Below are 20,510 nucleotides of genomic sequence, written 5' to 3'. Positions count from 1 at the left end.
TGAGAAATCGAGCGTGGAAACGATCGGGAGCAATATCGGACATGATGGATTTTATCAATCGGATCCATCTATCGCACAGAAAATCGTACTGTGTGTATTAGGCATACGAGCCACAATACTGGTATTGTGGCTCGTATGCCTTACTTAACAATTGTTATTCACACTGCGGGGCCTGTTATTTTCTATGTACTGGAAGTGATCACTGTGACTTGAAGCGGTATAGAGCGTACTTTACCAATTTGCTGCTTGCCTAATTGGATCTAATGGATTTTTAATGTTTTAATTTTTTTTTTTTTTTTGTGGGATACTTTCCTAAATAAAATTGTATACTTTATTCATATGAGGCCTATTGGGAGTCCTTTGTGATTATTATATTCTGCTTAAATGGACACTTTTCTTTATTGATCGTTTTTACAATGCAGTGAAGAATTAGGCGAACATTTCATTCACAGCATTGTGGCCACTCTGCCGCCTGGAGTCTGCAGCCTAGAATAGTTTAGATAGCTTTGCTGCCTTCTTCAGCTTCGCACACATCACTGTAAACACAATGATGGCCACCACTGAGGTGAGTAACAGAGCAAACTCCACATACAGGGCGATCATGGCATCCTCCGTAGAGATGTCCAGTCCCAGGAAGCTGACCATGTCAGAGGCTGGCGGTCCAGTAGTTTGACCTGGTGGGGCGCTGCTGGTGGGCGTTGTGGCGGTTTGGTCCGGTCGGACACTGCTCCTGGGCGTAGTGGCTGGAGGGGGAGGGTCACAGAGAAAAACAAGTAATAAGAATAACTATAATATACATGCAAGACGTTTTGAATCAGGACAATACCATTTATTGGCTAACTTAAAATAAGTAGAGTAAAGCTTTTGGCTGTTCTGCCTTCATTAGACTTCAATCCTGTATGCTCAAGCCTGATGAAGGCAGAATAGCCGAAAGCTTACTCTTATTCTTTTAAGTTAGCCATTAAAATGTACCATTCCTGATTCAAAGCTTCTTGTTTTTAGAGATGGCTAACACGGTACAATACTCTATTGCTACTACCATAATATACATGTAATACTGACAAATTATAGCTAAGTCTAGCCATATATTGTACGTAGCAGGATAAAGCAGTATTACAGTCAAAATTCCATGTCTGGGATGAACGTTAACCAAAATAACATAATGAATACAACTGCTTATTCTTTTACAATTTATTATTATTTATGTATAATGTAAAATCTTTCCTCTCCCTGACTTACGGTACTTTTTGAAATGTAACACAGGTGGCAACATCTTTAGTACTAGCAAGTGATGTCGCAATGTTTGTTTACTGCAGGGGTGCTCATTGTGTAGATGGCGATCTACCGATAGATCACAAAGGACTTCTGGGTAGATCCCACACCGCCCACCTGAGTGACCGTGACGTAAGCATAATACGCTGTTTCTTTGACTTGGATAAGCTTAGTGCAATATGCTGACCTGAAGTTTTCCAGCGGTGTAGAGAATTATTATAATGCGCTACTTCTGATTACAATTTTGCCAGACACTGAGCATGATATTGTAAGTAGTGATGCTCAAATCCGAACTTTGGGTGAATCCGGATAGTTGCTATCTGGATTTCACCCAGATACCTGGGCGGGGGGGTCAAGCTTACCTGTCTGACATCTTCTTCGTCCGTCCCTCGGCGCCTCCCACGATGCGGTCCAAGCGGCAGTCACGTGATTACAAACACCTCCTCCTTCCGGGTTGAAGGAGGAAGTGTTTGTACTCACGTGACGCGCGTGGAGGCGCTGAGGGACGGACGAAGAAGACGTCGGAGAGGTAAGATTGACCCCCCCCCTGCCCAGCCCGCACAGGTTTACTGGGAGATATCCAGATAGCAACTATCCGGATTCACCCAAAGTTCGGATTTGAGCATCACTGATTGTAAGCATGACACAGTGACTCTATTCAGTTAAGCACTGTTCTGTTTCGCTTACTGAGGAGGACTTTATGATATGCATCTAATTGACTGGCGGTTTGTAGTAATCTAATGCATTACTGCTGTGCATGTGCCGCAGTTGTGGCTTGCAACTGAAGGTAGATTCTACCTGGTAGATTATTCTTAATTCATAATTTTTGAAGTAGCTCCCAAGCTGATAAAGTGTAGGCACCTCTGGTTTACTGAGTGTTCTAAAGCCATATATAGTTTGTCTACCAGAATGCTTGGCAAGGGGGGAAATAATTTATTGCATTCTACTATATGTTGTTACAGTTCCTCTTTAAGCCCAGAGTTCCTCTTTAATAAATGGGAGCCCATTGCCTCTTGGGTAATTGTTGCCACTAATGGCCTCACTCTGGCTTACCTTCCGGCTCTGGTTCTGGCTCAAAACAGGGATGAGGGAGTTTCGGGTCTGGGAATCCGTTGCACTTGATGAGTTTCCTATAATATATTGCAGACTGCTTAGGAGTACGCGTCAGATTTGGGTCGGTGTAATTTGTGTAATACAAACCAAACCGCTCAGAGAATCCAAATGCCCACTCAAAATTATCCATAAGGCTCCATGCGGTGTAGCCAAGCAGATCCACGCCGTCGTACTTCACCGCTGTGAGAGAAAGAACAAGAGAACTTTGTTTATGCAGAAATACAAACCTTTCTTTACTGGGATATGCAAAATTGTACTTTCATCCCTCACAGGGCCAGATTTTCCATAAGGCACTGTAGGCTCGTGCCTACAAGTGCCAAAGGGTGGCAAGGCAGCCGACTTTCCTCCCAGAGTGACCCTTTACTCTCCTGCTTTATCTATGTAGAGTCATGAGCAGAGTTGGACTGAAAGGTTACACACGCAGTACTCTGCATTCCATTGACGAACTCTCCCTTCAGCTGTGTGTCCAGCATTCTTTCTCCATGGCTACAGTATTGTCTCTCATCATGTAACATGCCAGTACGTGTTGGTGGGTCACATGCAGAGTAACATGCTGCAGTCATAGAGAGAGCATTGGACGCATAGCTGAAGGGAGAGTCAGCAGACTACTTAACCCTGGAGCACACTGCACCGCCACTCATCCCACCTGCCAGAAGCCACGGCGCTGTGCGCCACGTGTCGTTCCTCTGCCCCATCTAGGAAAAGGTGTATCGCTAGCCTACAGGGACTGACGCATCTGTACAGCAACATGCCCTGAACTGTTGCCTGAGGGATTGATCCATGCTGAGCGACAATCCTTGTACATGTGTACAAAGCTTTACCCTTATTTGAACCGCTAATTCTATAACCCCTGGAGAATGAATGATGTATTCATTTTAAATGAGTCTTTTAATTATTATCTGTTGCCTCCTAAGTATAGCTCTATATCTGATATTACGGGTATAGACCCGCCAGTTCCTGGGTGGACTTTTAGTTAAAGCCTTCTTGAATTTAGAAGGTCCTCTCTGCTCTAAAAGAAGCAGCAGCATAATACCCTTTAAAGAAAAAAAATTCTTTGTAAGGCCTTGTTCACATTATAAATTGCCAGCACTATCCCAATCACTGAGCAATTTATACAGTGATTTTTACAGAGCTTTTCCCAGCAAAGCGCTTTTCTAAGCGATGATTTTTTTCACTTCCTGACCTCAGTCAGGAAGTGAACTCTTTAACCAGGAAATGAATAAATACAATGTATTTATTCATAAAAGCGCTCGGGAAATCGCTATACAAAGCACCTTCCATTGAGCCAAAGCGCTCAGAAAATGATACATGTAGCGCCTTTGCAATTTCAATAAAATCGAAACGCTTACATGTGAACACTGTCATAGGAAATCATTACACAAGCGCTTTTTCGGGCGATTTGCAAAATCGCCAGCACTTAAAAAAAAATCAGCAAACGCTGATAGTGAGAACAAGCCCTTACACCTGTTACAAATCCTGCAATAAACCTGCAGTGTGGCTACTTCCTGCTTTGATGGAAGCAGACATAGGGTTGACATCCTGTGTTTACAAATTAACTGCTCTGCTGAGGCAGCCAGCTGACACAGCTGAGAGATCAAATTACACTATGGATTAGTCACAGATGAGGGGGAGGCTAAACTCTCTAAATACATACAGGGTGCATTTCTCTATGTTTTCCTTCTGTCCTGTGCAAGAGTTCAGGTCCACTTTAACTCTGTTGTGCTAGAACTGTGTCCCCTATAAAGTACAATTTCCACAGTATGCTTCCTGAGCTCCCACTTAGTGCAGCGTTCTTTTAAAATGCTGGGAATGACTTATTATTGATGTACCTTTTAGGGCCTCATTGATGTATTGCTCATAGTAATGCACTCGCAAACCGTCTTCCAGGCCTGATCCATGTACAGACACTCCATTTTCCGTAATATAAATAGGGGGGTTGTTGTACTCTTCCTTAATCCAGTTCAGTAGCCGCCGCAGGCCAAAAGGAGTGACGTTTATCCAGATAGCACCAGAGGGGAGCCAGCTTCGGTCAGTGGCACTGCCCACGCTCCTAGACAAGACAAGACACATACCATTAATGCAGTGCTTTTCACCTGACGGACTCAAAGTGCTTCAGGGCTGCAGCCACGCTCTACGGGCAACCAGGATCATTAGGGAGCCTTGCCCAAAGACTCCTCACTGTTTTACATCCTCCTAGGGCAAAACATCTCTGTATCAGTCATTTATTTCACATTTCATTCAAACAGCTACAATTTCAGCTAGACTGAGACTCTGTAGAAGAACTTTATCTGAACAGCACAAGACAAAGAAAGCTAAAAGCTCCCCAAACTTCAGATAAGGTTTTACTGCAAATAAGTTCAAAGGGTAATTAGCTCTGCTCTGTTTCATAGTTTAAAATACAGAGTGTGGTTTGTCAATTGCATATATGACAGAATGATGCAATGTTATAAAAAATATAGAGCTATATGACTGAAAACAAAAATATGAGCCGTTTTACTTTGCTTCTAATGATCTATTAATTATCCATACTACACATGCAATTCATTATATCGTAAGTTATTATTTTTATTTTTTTTGCTTCAGCGTCACTTTGAGAAAGGGAAGGATGTTTAAACCTAATTTGACTCTACTGATAAGCATATAAAGTAGGCCTGCATAACATAAGAGCTATGTATGGCAGGGCATACATTTAAAATCGGCGCAGGAGACTTGGGCGCAGGATACAGCCGGTATATGGCTGATCCTGCTGCCGCCCAAGTCCCGGCCGTGGATGGTGGGGAATTCTTGTGTTTTAAAAGCAACTTCAGCTCCATCTTCTGTAGAGATATGGCGAACGGTTCGCCGGGCGAACATCTCTGGGGGGGTTTACTACTTCCGGGTCGCTCTGACCCGGAGTAGTACGCCTGCGCTGCCCGGCAGATCGCGCTCCTGTTGCCGGGCACTCTCTGTGCATTAGCGTGACGTCGTTCATGACGTCCAGCACATGCGCAGAAAGTGCATGGCAACAAAAGCGCGAGACTAGGATGCGCTCCGCTGGGTAGAGCAGGCGTACTACTCCGGGTCAGAGCGACCCGAAAGTAGTAAACCTCCCAGGGATTCAGAGATGTTCGCCGGCGAACGGTTCAGGAACCGTTCGCCACATCTCTAGTCTTCTGACGGCGCCGACGTTACTCACTGAGCGCCGCTATAGATGTAATTCCCATTACAGTCTATGGTGGCACCGGCTGCGCCCAAATCTTCCTGCGCTGAAAAGCACTGCTCCATATGGTAGGTGCTATTAGTGTGTTGATTAAAATGTAAGGCCTTGTTCACGTTGCATTACGCTCGCGTTAACGTTCGCGTTGGGCTATTTTTGGCGCATTTTTTTTTCGATTCCTGTCGCTTGGGTGGGCGTTCTGTTTTTGTGGAAAGCGCTTTTTCGAAGCGCTTTTCCTGAGAGTTTTCTTAATTCACTCCCTGACGTAAGTAAACTCCTTGACCCGGAAAAAAATAGTTACAATGCATTTATTCTTAAAAACGCAATCGCTGCACAAAGCGATTTTGTAAGCGTTTTGCGTTTTTCCTATACCTTCCATTGAGGCAAAATCACCTCAAAAATGGTACATACAACGCTTTTTGTTTGTTTCTGATCCGCTCATATGTGAATTATGAGAATAATTGCTCAAGCGCTTTCAAGGCGATTTTGAAAAATACATAAACAGTACAATCTTTTCATAAAGTTGCTGCACACCCCTTATGGCCTGGTAATAATTTGTATATATCCGTTCTAGATTTATTTTGGGAAAAAAAGTTATTTCTGCATATAACCTAACAATGGGTTACTAATGCCTTCAAAACAAAAAATACAGGTTATAATTAATCTGTTCGCAGGAATGGGGGAGGCAAAAGGCGCCTTGCTTTGGGCATCAAATTGGCCATAAATGACCCAGACGTCAAGTATTTGAACAATGTGAGTACCAAACAAATACTCACGCGGCATGTCTCTTACCTGTCGGCAAAATATGATTGGTCGCTTGGAGGGAAACTGAGAGGAAATGCCAGGATAGTAGTATAGTGATTTATGCCAAAGTAGTCAAACGTTCCTTTAATTCTCTGCTTTTCTTGTTCTGTGAATTCTGGAAGCCTGTTATCCATTCAAAAACAAGACCTTATCTTACTGGAGAATAATGCATGCTGGTACTTTGGAAGAAGTGTAATGTTAAAGCAAACTTTAACCAAAGCAGACTTCAAACAAATGTGACATCATCTGCATTGTAAAGTAACAGAAAGGCTAATCGCAGTATCTCCTAATTATTACTTTTCTCAATTTGTTTGTAACAAACAAGGAACCTACTTGGCAGAATAGTGTGCATTCTCTCTCTCTCCTCCCTCTCTCTCTCTCTCTCCCCCATCTCTCTCTCTCTCTCCCTTCCCTCCCCCCTCTCTCTCTTCCCTCCCTCCCTCTCTCTCTTCCCTCCCTCTCTCTCTTCTCATTCTCCCCTACCTTCTTCTCTCTCTCCTCCCTCTACCCCATCTCTCTCTCTTCCCTCCGTCTCCCCTCATCTCTCTCTCTCTCTCTCTCTCTCTCTCTCTCTCTCTCTCCCCTCCCTCTTCACCCCTCTCTCTCTCTCTCTCTCTTCCCCCCTCTCTCCCTTTTTTTTCTCTCTCTCTCCTCCCTCTCTCTTCTCCCCTCCCTCTCTCTCTCTTTCCTCCCTCTCTCTTCTCCCCTCCTTCTCTCTCTCTCTCTCTCTCTCTCTCTCTCCTCCCTCTCTCTTTATCTCCTCTCTCTCTCTTCTCCCCTCCCAAATCCAAATCCAAAAAAGCTTTATTGGCAGGACCAAATACATTTAGCATTGCCAAAGCAAAACAAAACATTAACGTGTGTGTGTGTGTGTGGGGGGGGGGGGGGGTTGAGGGAATAAGGGAAGGATATAGGTATACAGTCCATAGGAGGGTGGAGGATGTAAGGGATGGTATGGGGGGGATGGGATATATAGTCCATAGGGGAGGGGGGTATAGGCATACAGTCCATAGGGGAGGGGAGTATGGGGTTATACAGTCCATGTGGTATCATGTTCCTCTCAGTTGGTGGCCGGCCGTGACATATCGGGCAGCTATTTGCACAGTTTTTTCCTCTTCCACCAGTAGGATATAGAGTTTCCTCTCCTAATCTGTGGAGGTGAAATCTGCGATGTGGGCGGAGAGTCTTTGGAAATGGGCGGTCCTTAATGGTGTATATTTGTTGCAGTGTGCAGGAAGTGGGCCTCATCCTCCAGGACCCCCTGGTCACATTGCCTGCACAGTCTCTCCTCCCGGAGCTTCCATGTCTGTCTGTGTCGTCCTGTCTCTATCTCCAGGTTGTAGGCGCTCAGACGGTACAGGCTCAAGGCCTGTCTATCTTTGTGGTGGTGTAGCCTCTCCAGATATGGAGCCATTGTGTACTCCCTCTGTAGTGATTGGTAGATAGTGAGTTTCTGGGAGTTCTTTATGTCACTTCTCCATTCCTCTAGGTATCGGTCCTTGCAGCTTTCTATCATTCCTTTTATTTGGGCTTTTGTCAGCCTGTGTTGGTGGTCTTGGCTGGGCTGGCTGTTGACGCTTTGTTTCAAAGCACGTGGTATGGCCTCGCCACCCTGGCTCAGTGAGGCTTTATGGTGGTAAGTGCTGGGGCTGCTGCTCTGTATATGCGCCCAGTATGAGAGCGCCCTCTGCTGGATAGTCAGCCATAGTGGGAATCTGCCTAGCTCTGCCCGGCAAGCTGAGTTCGAAGTGCTGCGATGGACTTGGAGAAGATACTTGCAGAACTCTAGATGGAAGATTTCTGTTGGGCTGGAGTCCCATTTTGATTGGTCAGGGTAGGTGACCGGGCCCCATACCTCACTGCTATAGAGCAGGATTGGGGTGATGATGCTGTTGAATATCTTTACCCAGACTCTTACCGGTGGTTTTAGGTGGTAAAGTTGCCTTCTGATGGCATAAAACGTTCTGCAGGCTTTTTCCTTCAGGGCCTCTACTGCTGGTTTAAAGCTCCCCGTTTGGTTAATTTCCAGCCCCAGGTAGGTGTAACTGTTTGTGGTCTCCAGTGGGCAGCCATTTAATATATATGAGGAGGTGGGCGGTTTTAGATTTTTTCTCTGGAAAACCATCACTTTTGTCTTCTTTGGGTTGATGGGCAGTGCCCATGTGGTGCAGAAACTCTCCAGTACTGCCAGGCTGTCCTGTAGGCCCCTTTCTGTTGGGGAGAGCAGCAGGAGATCATCTGCATACAGCAGGAACTTCACCTCGTGGTCATGCAGGAGGAGGCCTGGTGCTGGGGAGGATTCCAGGGCTACAGCCAGTTGGTTAATGAATATGTTAAAGAGCGTTGGGCTCAGACTGCAGCCCTGCCTGACTCCTCGACCCTGCTTGAAGAACGCGCTTCTCTTCCCATTCACTTTCACACTGCATTGGTTCCCAGTACATGAACTCTTGATGACATCATAGATTCTACCTCCTATTCCGCTCTCTAGGAGTTTTAGGAAAAGGCCTGGGTGCCACACCGAGTCAAACGCCTTCTTAAAATCCACAAAGCAAGTGTGTACTTGATGCGTGAGCTGTGGACTTGATGAGGCTGTGCAGTGTGTAGATGTGGTCGGTTGTGCGGTGGTTTGGCATGAACCCAGCTTGGCTTTTGCTGAGTACGTCCTGCTGTGTGAGGAAGGAGAGGATCCTTTTATTGATGATGCTGTTAAACAGTTTCCCCAGTGTACTGCTGACACAGATTCCTCTGTAGTTTGCTGGATCGTATCTGTCCCCATTCTTGTAGATGGGTGTTATGAGGCCTTCACTCCAGGCCTGAGGAAAGGAGCCTGCACTCTCCTCTTCCTCTCTCTTCTCTATCTCTCTTACTCCCTCTCTCTTCTCCCTCCCTCTCTCTCTCTCTTCTTCCTCCCTCTCTCTTCTCCACCTCTCTCTCTCTCTCTCTCTCGCTCTCTCCCCTCTCTCTCCTCTCTCTCTCCCCCCCCCCTCTCTCTCCCTGCCCTCCCTCTCTCATTCTCTCTCTCCTCTCTATTTCTCTCTCTCTCTCTCCACCCCCCCCCCCCCCTCTCTATCTCTCTCCTTCCTCTCTCTTCTCTCTCTCTCTCTCTCTCTCCCCTCCTTTTCTCTTTTCTCTCTCGCTCTCTGCACAGTGATCTCACCCTGAAGTACCATAGTCACCAGTGGTGTAGGAATAGAGGGTGCAGAGGTCGCGACCCCATCAGGGCCCTTAGGCCAGGGGCCCTCCCTCAACCACAGTATTAACTATCTATTGGTCCTGTGCTGGTAATAATCACTTCTGTAGATGCTTTTAATAGTGGTAATCAGTAACGAGCTGTTCCCCCTCCCCTTCATGCACCTCTGACACTGTGGTTGTCCTTCTCAGGTTTTTGTGAGCCGTATCAATTGTTATGTATAGTGCTTGGGGGGGCCCCAATGTAAAACTTCCCCCAGGTCCATAGCTCCTTAGCTACGCCACTGCTTGTCACAGAAATGCTATTCATATGACCCTGTCAGCGCACTCTGCCGTGGGGTCATATGGATGACGTTTTGTGCATTGCGGTGCATTGCAATCAGGCAGAGCACTGCACCACAAACGCAATGGCTAGGTGTAAATCCAGCCTACTTTTAAATGTAATATGCACAAAGGTCCATACACTATAATGACCAAAATACATCCCTTTATTTTAACTTGGGTAAAGACAGCTCTAATCGAACCATTTAATGACGATCAACCAACGGTCGTTCCATTTGTCAAGCCAGGAGACATAAGACAATACACTGAGTAATTATAGAACATATAAAACCTAACACACATGCGGGATCAAGCTTTTATATACAGTATATATAAAGCTCGGTCTCACGTATAGCATCAAATAATAGTATATCAAAAATATAAGGAGCCTGAGCTAAGCAAGGTACAAATTTATTAATCTCAGTATACAAAAACACCAAATATGCAAATAGGTAAAATCATTTAAAACTCTCCTACATCAGCACCACAACAGGATAAGCCAAGTAGACCGAGGATGTAGGTGGACCTATATTGATACCGGTATCTCTTGTAATTATCTTCATTTTCAAAATCTAGCTCAAAAACTGGTACATAAGCCATTTCCCTAGTATACCTTATTATTGAATATCGCGATATCAAACCTTTTGCTGCTTGGCTGAAGGGTTATGCGCTGTATTAGTGCATGTAATGAGGGCATTCTTGAATTAGAAAGAGTCGTGCAATATTAACCACTTTATCCACAAGTCAGTAGATATACGTCCTCTGTGACTTCATCTAAGCCACGAGTCAGTAGATATACGTCTTGTAGCAGAAGCAGTGCTGTGCAGGATTGGGCTTGCTCCTGTGCACATTTCTGGCACTATCTGATGCAGCACTAATTGGTGAACGGGAATATATGTTTCCTGAGCTAATAAGATTGATTTTTACTGTTAAAAATACTTTTATTTTCTCATTTCATAGTGAAAAATACACTCTGTAGCATTAATTCAGAATCAAATATCTTCACCATAAATTGTGACAGGAACATAATCTAAGTTTTGTGATAAGCGGTAAGAATAGCTAAACAAAATTTGTGTTTTTTATCTACAGTAGCACTTTTTATTTTTAAACTGGAATTGGTAAAACTGAGAAATGTTTTTTCTATCTTTTTCTTTGTTTTCCCATTAAAATTCATAGAAAACAAAATTGTTCGAGGGAAAGAAATGACATACAATGAAAGCCTAGCTTGTCTTGAAAAAAACAATATATATTTTCATTTCTGTGTCCTAAGTAGGGATAAAGTTATTTCTGATTAAATAAGGACATAGCTAAACAGTCAAAACTGCTCTGGTCAATAAGTGGGAAAAAGGTCTGGATGCGAAGTGGTTAAGCACACAGGAGGGATTGAAGATAAGTTTACCTACAGGATGTACGTCAGCCAGCTAAAATAGGACTGGTTAAAGAGGCCTGAAGATAATTACAAGAGATACCGGTATCAATATAGGTGCAACTACATACTCGGTCTACTTGGCTTATCCTGTTGTTGTGCTAGGAGAGTTTTAAATGATTTTAACTATTTGCATATTTGGTGTTTTTCTATACTGAGATTAATAAATGTGTACTTTGCTTAGCTCAGGCTCCTTATATTTTTGATAAAATACACCGAGTGTCTAAAGTTACAATACTACAGTGGCTTGCAAAAGTATTCGGCCCCCTTGAAGTTTTCCACATGTTGTCACATTACTGCCACAAACATGAATCAATTTTATTGGAATTCCAAATGAAAGACCAATACAAAGTACTGTACACGTGAGAAATGGAACGAAAAACATACATTATTATTATTATTATTATTTATTGTATTTATAAAGCGCCAAATGATTCCAAACATGTTTTCGCAATCAATAACTGCAAAGTAATTATTCAGCCCCCTTTGGTCTGAGTGCAGTCAGTTGCCCATAGACATTGCCGGATGAGTGCTAATGACGAAATAGAGTGCACCTGTGTGTAATCTAATGTCAGTACAAATACAGCTGCTCTGTGACGGCCTCAGAGGTTGTCTAAGAGAATATTGGGAGCAACAACAGCATGAAGTCCAAAGAACACACCAGATAGGTCAGGGATAAAGTCATTGAGAAATTTAAAGCAGGCTTAGGCTACAAAAAGATTTCCAAAGCCTTGAACATCCCACGGAGCACTGTTCAAGTGATCATTCAGAAATGGAAGGAGTATGGCACAACTGTAAACCTAACAAGACAAGGCCATCCACCTAAACTCACAGGCCGAACAAGGAGAGCGCTGATCAGAAATGCAATCAAGAGGTCCAGGGTGACTCTGGACGAGCTGCAGAGATCTACAGCTCAGGTGGGGGAATTTGTCTATAGGACAACTATTAGTCGTGCACTGCACAAAGTTGGCCTTTATGGAAGAGTGACAAGAAGAAAGCCATTGTTAACAGAAAAGCATAAGTAGTCCCATTTGCAGTTTGCCACAAGCCATGTGGGGGACACAGCAAACGTGGAAGAAGGTGCTCTGGTCAGATGAGACCAAAATGGAACTTTTTGGCCAAAATACAAAACGCTATGTGTGGCGGAAAACTAACACTGCTTATCACTCTGAACACACCATCCCCACTGTCAAATATGGTGGTGGCAGTATCATGTTCTGGGGGTGCTTCACTTCAGCGGGGACAGGGAAGCTGGTCAGAGTTGATGGGAAGATGGATGGAGCCAAGAGAGGTTCACCTTCCAGCAGGACAACGACCCTAAACATAAAGCCAGGGCAACAATGGAATGGTTTAAAACAAAACATATCCATGTGTTAGAATGGCCCAGTCACAGTCCAGATCTATATCCAATCGAAAATCTGTGGCAAGATCTGAAAACTGTTGTTCACAAACGCTGTCCATCTAATCTGACTGAGCTGGAGCTGTTTTGCAAAGAAGAATGGGCAAAGATTTCAGTCTCTAGATGTGCAAAGCTGGTAGAGACATTCCTTAAAAGACTGGCAGCTGTAATTGCAGCAAAAGGTGATTCTACAAAATATTGACTCAGAGAGCCGAATAATTACGCACACCCCACTTTGCAGTTATTTATTTGTAAAAAATGTTTGGAATCATGTATGATTTTTTGTTCCACTTCTCACGTGTACACCACTTTGTGTTGGTCTTTCATGTGGAATTCCAATAAAATTGATTCATGTTTGTGGCAGTAATGTGACAAAATGTGGAAAACTTCAAGGGGGCCGAATACTTTTGCAAGCCACTGTATATAGGGGTTGCTGTCCTTGTCATTACCCCCTCATTACCCCCTTTGTTCCACTCACAACAATGAAATATCCATACACATACTATACAAAGGTCACGCAGAGGACTTTATCCCCAACAAAAACAAACGTCAAGTCTGTCAAATGATGTTGTCCACACAATGATATATTCCAGATGTAATATAAATACAGTGCACACAAATGGATGCGACATTATGCACACCATGCGTGCATTCTGTAGAACTATGTGGTTTGAGCGATGAAGTACACAATACACATGTGGCTGACTACACAGTCTGAGTGGCTTCACTGGAAGGATTGGGCAACATTTCCGACATCACTTGTCATCGTCATTTGGCTACAGTTTTTAGCAACTAGTCAAATCTGTTGTTTATCGGACGTTTCCAGCGGCGTTTGCATAGTGTGTGGCTTAACACACTGCTGGGTAACCAATGCAATTAATGAGCTGCTAGATACCAACATATCCATACTATAACAAAAGCAGCTCTTTTCTGTGAGCTCCTCCATGACTTATGCTTATATACAGGGGCGTAACTACAACTCATGGGGCTTCCCAATGTTTTCACCTGTTTCTTCATCTCACCTAAAGGGAAACTTAAAGAGAAACTCCGACCAAGAATTGAACTTTATCCCAATCAGTAGCTGATACCCCCTTTTACATGAGAAATCTATTCCTTTTCACAAACAGACCATCAGGGGGCGCTGTATGGCTTATATTGTGGTGAAACCCCTCCCACAAAGAAATTCTGAGTATGTACTCTTGGTAGTTTCCTGTCTGTGAACCCTGTTGCATTGTGGGAAATAGCTGTTTATAGCTGTTTCCAACTGCCAAAAAAGCAAGCAGCAGCTACATCACCTGCCAGCAGTAAAAATGACACCATGTGATAAATGTCAGAATATAAATCAGGGATTTAAAAGATTTTACAATGGGCAAACACTGACTAAATCATTTATACATAATTATTGTAAAACTTAAGCACTTTTTTATTACATTATTTTCACTGGAGTTCCTCTTTAAGCCTGGAAAAAGCAGTTTAACTTACCTGGGGCTTCTTGCACCCCAACCCCCCCCCCCCCCCCCCCGCCTTAGCTCCCAACTGTCCCTCTTTTGGAGCCCTGTCCTTCTGTCCCTCTTTCTTCCTCATTTGTCCCTCTTTCTATGTAAATATATATATTTCTCTACTAAAAATGTGTTTGATTGACTCTAAACTTTATTCCCATCCTTTAAATTGATATATTTCCCATTTTAAAATGTTAATATGAAGGAAAATGAACCAAGATAAAGAGGACCAGTGTGGTTTGAATTATAAAACAACACATTTTTCTTATGAAATCTTTATGGTATGTGTGACTAGGGGTGTGATGGGGTGTGGCAGTGGCGTGGCTTAAGTGTCCCTCTTTCTCATCTCAAAAAGTTGGGAGGTATGCCCCCCCCCTCCGCAGTCATCCTTTGTCCACACTATCCTTCCGGGACCCTCTGCTCAGCAGCGGTGACCCCTCAGAGCTGTCAGGTTGTGGCCAGTTGCAAGCTACTGTGTCTGCCCAGCCCCGTGCTGCGCGCATCCTGATCCTCGTTGTTGTTCCTGTTGCTGGGAGTGTTCTGCACATGTGCAGTAGCGATCTCCCCATGCCACGCATGTGCAGAACTCTGCCGGGCACGACAAGGAGGGTTCTGGCCGGCCATCGACGCTGCTGACTGGAGGGTCCCTGAAGGACAGAGCTGGGCACCGGATGACTGCAGGGGGCTGCCTGCAAGAAGCCCCATGTAAGTTATTTTTTTCCCTCAGGCTTTAGATTACCTTTAATCAGTTTACACATGCACTTCCGCCCCATTACATTGTTCAGTTTTTATGCCTAGTGTGAAACTAGCCTAATGGTGGCCATACATGGTACAATTTTTTCATACAATCTTACCATTTCTATGTAATATAAGGTAACTGCCTAAAGTATCCTTTCAGTATATTCACTTAATTTACCCTTATACTACATAGAAATGGTAAGATTGTATGAAAAAATTGTACCATGTATGGCCACCATAAGTCAAATCCTTGTCCTAGTTCTCACCTGGATTGTGGGAGGTGTCCAGCAAGGCTCCGTTCTCGCACTGCTGATTTCATTACCTCGTTGTAGTCACCATTGTTGAAGATCGGGTTGGCAAACCATCCTCCGTAAAACTAGACATTGAGAAAAATAGGACTTTCAGTAAGAGTGACCACAGTCACATCTCTTAGACACAAAGGTTTGCGCTCTGTGTCCCACACTATTGCTGCCTGCCATTCTTCCAACTGCTTAGCTGTTAGATCCAACTGGGAAACACAGCTGGTGACACAGGAGGTTTCTTCCTGCCCTACTTCATGAGACCCTTCACTGATGGTGGGGTCAGCAGGTAGTTGTGGCCAGGAGGCAGCAGGCTTCTCACTGCTTCAGAAAAAGGGGGCCGGTCGGTAGGGATTGGAACTCTTAGGAGGACCCCTGGAGAAACATGTCATCAGTTTGAGGAAGTTCTTTATACCAGACCATCCCCATAGTGTCCCCTACTTACTTATACCTCTCCTCTTTATACAAAATTCCACCAATGTTCCAGTAATGATGTCACGATAGGGTCCATTTACTTAAAAAAAATAAATTTCATGTGCGCAGACAGCCTCGTACCTGCACATATCTCCGCGCTGCCTCCACGTCCTCCTGCTTGTATGGGTTCCTTGGTTCCGCCCAGTCAGAGTTGATGGTTATAGAGATGAGGCCTCCTTGCTTGGCCCTGTAGGTGCTGTTGTAGAGATGCCAGGCCTCGGCATGAGCCTTAATAAGGTTATGCCCAACTATATAAGGTGCACGGCCAGGCCTTGAATTGATTCCTTAAAGAAATGACATGAAAAACTGATTCAGTTCCTCTGGATCTGCCTCTGCAATACATCTTTAAAGGGGTGCTCTGCCTTGTTAAAACTTGGCTCTGGACAGCCTTACAAACACGTGTTTATAGCTAATTATCTCATATACTATAAACACTTCTAATAGCAAACTGTCTCTTCTATAAACTTTCTTTGGACCAGGCATTCAATAGGAGTAATTTATAACTTTTTGAACCTTTTTGCCCTTTAAAAGTTGTAAAACAGCTGCAGATTAAAAAAAAAAAAAAATATTCCCCAGACTCCCACTCAGCTGGTTGTCATGAGATTGCTTGAACAACAACTCCAAGAACAGCAACGTTATTTAAAGGGCCACTAGTACTACCCAACCCCTTCAATCCCTACCTTACCTACGTGTTCCTCTGAGCAAGCCTGGCTGTCACATCTGTCCCTTCTGATGGGCGCCCTGGCAGCAGTGCTGGGTGAGGAATAGAATCATCAGTATGGCAGGAAGCCTGGCACTGAGCACCGGTGGTGAGCAGACAGAAGTCACAGTATCCGCCACACGTTCAAATGACTGCAACCGCCAGGAAAGGGAGGGGGTGGGCCACGCATTGGGAGGGGATGGAGTCACGCATCGGGACAGCTCTGCAGCTTCTAATTAGTTGTGCACATGCGCCCGGTCTGCTAATTGGTTCTCCAAGCCATCGTCTGTATAGTCTGTGCCTTGAAACGGGCCTGACTATATGAAAACATTTAACATTCTTCTACACCATAGTCATATAGAGCAACAGGACAAAACCATCCAGAAATGCTCAGAAATCCCAATTTTCAATATCTGTCAGGTCTTCATCTGTTTAATTCCATTTTCACGAGATGTGGCTGTTTCTATGTTTATTTTGAGCCCCTAAAAAAGACAGCATGCCTTTCTCAGACACCATGTGGGCTTGTGCTATACATTACATACAGTAGGTTTTTAATGTTTTTCACATGCAAACACGGAATGGCCACTACCCATATAAGCAGGTTGCTGACAACGGCCCTTGGTTTCTTCTGACAATTCCGGTATCCGGCACGGGCGAGGATTACCTGACGCCGGATACACGTGCTTGCCGGTTGCTTGAACTGGCGTTAAAAGCAACCACCGAAAAAATGCAGGATGTGTTGAAGAAGGCTGCCAGATCAGAGAGTGGTTCCTGCTCTCAACCCCCCCCCCCCCCCCCCAACAGCTGAGCCCCTGTTATCCCATTCCCACTCATGCATGCTTGTTACTTCAGACTTCTGGTTGCCTGAGTTCTGTATAAAGGGGAGTTTGATGTAATATGATTCTTACCTGGAGCAATTGCACCAAAACCGTATCCCATATTGGCGATGGCATACGGTTCATTCAGAGTGATCCAGAATTTCACTTTGTGCCCAAGTCGATCAAACAGCACATCAGCGAAGTCCTTAAATTTCTCCACTATGGTATCGTTCTCCCAGCCACCTATATCTTGTAAGGTTTGTGGTAATTCCCAGTGATATATCGTCACCTGAATGGAAAAAAAAATGTATGAATTATTATTCTTAAAAAAGTTCCTTGGTTTAAGGAATATTAAGTCCACCTTTACACACTTTCATGACCCTCTGGGTCATGTTTGTCAGGTATATGCAGGAAGAAGTGAGGATTGCCGTGCACAATGTGATTAGGGGTAAATTGGAAAATCTGAATTGTGAAATAAGCACCAGAAAAGTTTTTTTTATTACAAACAATAGCTACATAAATCCCCTTGTAGCAAGCTGCTGAAAATCAGATAATCAAAAAGTTCAGGATATAACCCCAAACTCATTGGAAAATGAAATATTAAGATGATACCAGTCTGTTTTGTCCCCCAACAAGATTTTTATCAAGCATTTTTGAGTAAAAAACAAACAAACAATCAGGCAGCTTACACTGTATAGGCTAAATCAATGGGTTTCTTGCATCACATCACATGATGCAAAGTAACCAATTACTTAAGAGGATCTTAGTTATAAGTGTAGACGATGATTGCCTGGGAGGGGAGGAGGACACAAAGTGGTACTTTATGAAGAACAGCAGTGGGGAAACTAGCAGGGCAGAGTTGCACTAGTCAGCACTAGCCATGCTGTGGGTTTTGTAACTTAGGAATCAGAACCCTCCTTAGATATGAACACCACCTGGGTGCTGGGTGCAGGGTAAGCCGAATGACGGCTCCCCTATTAAAATTACTGGCGGCGTAAAATACTAGACGTTGCAACACAGAATGAGATGTAATTTGGGGTCTGATGATTGCTGGAGCCCTGGATTACCCTTACGCGCCCTGCACAGTATAACATTACTGCTATGGGGCACCTAGTTTCAGTACTCGGTACTGAGCGCCGTAACCACCTGCTTTGCCCTATTGTCCTCGGCAACAGTGATAAGCTAATAAAAGCAAGTACATCCAAGCCAGGTTTGCAGGATCACATGAGTTAAGTTCTTCAATCATTTCCAACCTTGGAGAACCTCAGTGAATCAAGTCCCTTATCCATCATTACCTGTGGTTCAATCTTAGCGGCCAGAAGAGCATCAATCAGGCGACTGTAGTAATTGATTCCAGCTTCGCTCACAAATTTCCGTGTCCCGTCTGGAAGGATCCGTGGCCAGGAGACGGAGAAGCGGTAGTGTGTGGCATTGAGTTCCTTGAGCATTGCCACATCCTGATCTATCCGGTGGTAGCTATCGCAGGCCACATCACCGTTGTCGTTATTGATGATCCGGAACTGGGTGTGTGAGAACGTGTCCCAGATACTCAGCCCTTTTTCATCAGCCCTCCAGGCTCCTTCAATCTGAGGGTGACAAACAACAGAGATGTAGGAAGGAGTTCCACGACACTATAATATCTATTCCCCAATATGTTACTCTTGTGATGATAGAGTTTATACGTCCTTCACATCCGTCTCCTGCCTGACCTATATAAGTGCATGAAAATCCCCATAGAGAGAAGGTGGGGCTTATTTGTCGGGGGGACATGCTTTTACTAGTCACGGAGGACCTCCTACAATTAAAAGCCCCACCTACTGTCTACTTTTTAGCTTCATTAGGTAAACAAAGATGACATTGCTATCATTTACAAATGCCAGTGTAGACTGCAGAGGCAGTAGGATGCAGAATCCAGGTCTATATATCTGGACCTCTATATATCTGGACCATCTACGTACATAGGATGTTCAATTTAGATTTTTGAAGTATTCTGGAGGTAAAACCGATAAATACTATGCTTTAAGCCTTGTCACCTGATAAGAGGATGAGCCAGCGCTCCACGAGAAATCCGGCCGAAACTCTTCGTAAAGAAACTTCTCCTCCCCTTGTAGAGGGAACCCTTTGTTGCGTATGACCTCAGCATAGTAAATAGCAGATCGTTTCGCTGTCCTCGGGCGACTTGGGTCTTCAAAGTCCACATGGTGCAGCCCGAATCGCACCGAATAACCAGACTTCCATTCAAAGGCGTCCATGAGTGACCAGGCCGTGTAGCCTTTCACATTCACCCCGTCTATGCTGTAAGCTGTGCAGAGGGAAGAAGGATGTTCTTTAATCTTTTTGTCACTGTTACTGATCCAGTTAGTGAGGCGTTTGTCATATTATGGCATGAACAGTCAGAATTTAGGGGTAACTCCACTTTCAAACAAAAAGATTTTGGCAATGCAATGTTAATAAGATTTTCCAGGGAAAGAAAGAATAAAGCAGCTTAAGGTGGACACTTTTCTGTGTTCTAATCTAAGAAACATTTCATTACTCCCTTGCTTTTTCTCTGCATATTTATGAAACCATCTTCTGGTGTGTGTGTGTGGGGGGGGGGGGTTGGTGCACACTGCGGAGGTGCTGCCCGGCAACATGTGTTCTTGATCGCATGGGCAAGAGAGCTCTGCTCACGCGCACTATGTAGTTGTGACAAAATGTGCATGCATAAAACACTTACTGCCGCGGGCACGCGATAACAGACATGTGTCACCAGACAGCGATTGCGCAGTGTGCACCGACCCCCCACCCAGAAGAAGGTTTGTAGGGACATTAGGCCTTAGCGGGAAAGGGACAGAGGAGAACAGGAGAGCGGTGGGCATGAGGAGTGCCTCCTACACATGCCTGCTCCACCATTTCTGAATTTTTAAAAGGGCTAAAGTATCCTTTAAATTATTCCTGAAGTGAGAGGGATATGGAGGCTGCCATTTTCATTTCCTTTTAAATAATACCAATTGCCTGGCTGTGCTGCTGATCTTTTTGGCATCAGTAGTGTTTGAATCACACACCTGAAACAAGCATGCAGCTACAACCCAGTCAAATATCAGTCAAACATCTGATCTGCATACTAGTTCAGTTTCTGTGGCTAAAAGTATTAGAGGCAGAGGATCAGCAGGACAGCCAGCCAATTTGCATCGTCTAAAAGGTAATAAATATGGCAGCCTTCATATTCCTATCACTTTAGGCATCCTTTAAAAGACAACTGTAATCTTTTTAGTTAGATACT

General features: G+C 44.3%; 1 protein-coding gene across 1 annotated transcript in view; it reads right to left on the bottom strand.

The window, feature by feature from the left end:
* Window positions 1–412: 412 nt before the first annotated feature.
* The window catches only part of LOC137526171 (uncharacterized), a 131,285-nt gene continuing 111,187 nt past the window's right edge, over window positions 413–20,510 (bottom strand). The window contains exons 28-36 of the mRNA XM_068247391.1: window positions 19,282–19,550; window positions 18,544–18,834; window positions 17,339–17,537; window positions 15,812–16,014; window positions 15,224–15,333; window positions 6,374–6,508; window positions 4,215–4,435; window positions 2,326–2,565; window positions 413–743 (exon numbers count right to left, since the gene is read on the bottom strand). Coding sequence (XP_068103492.1) covers window positions 487–743; window positions 2,326–2,565; window positions 4,215–4,435; window positions 6,374–6,508; window positions 15,224–15,333; window positions 15,812–16,014; window positions 17,339–17,537; window positions 18,544–18,834; window positions 19,282–19,550 — 1,925 coding nt within the window. The 3' untranslated portion in view covers window positions 413–486. The remainder of the gene's footprint in view (window positions 744–2,325; window positions 2,566–4,214; window positions 4,436–6,373; window positions 6,509–15,223; window positions 15,334–15,811; window positions 16,015–17,338; window positions 17,538–18,543; window positions 18,835–19,281; window positions 19,551–20,510) is intronic.

Source organism: Hyperolius riggenbachi, chromosome 7 (assembly GCF_040937935.1).
Source record: "Hyperolius riggenbachi isolate aHypRig1 chromosome 7, aHypRig1.pri, whole genome shotgun sequence".
Classification (NCBI taxonomy): Eukaryota; Metazoa; Chordata; class Amphibia; order Anura; family Hyperoliidae; genus Hyperolius; species Hyperolius riggenbachi.
The sequence above is the reverse complement of the archived record's forward strand: the minus strand, read 5'-3'. Positions and strand labels throughout refer to the sequence as shown.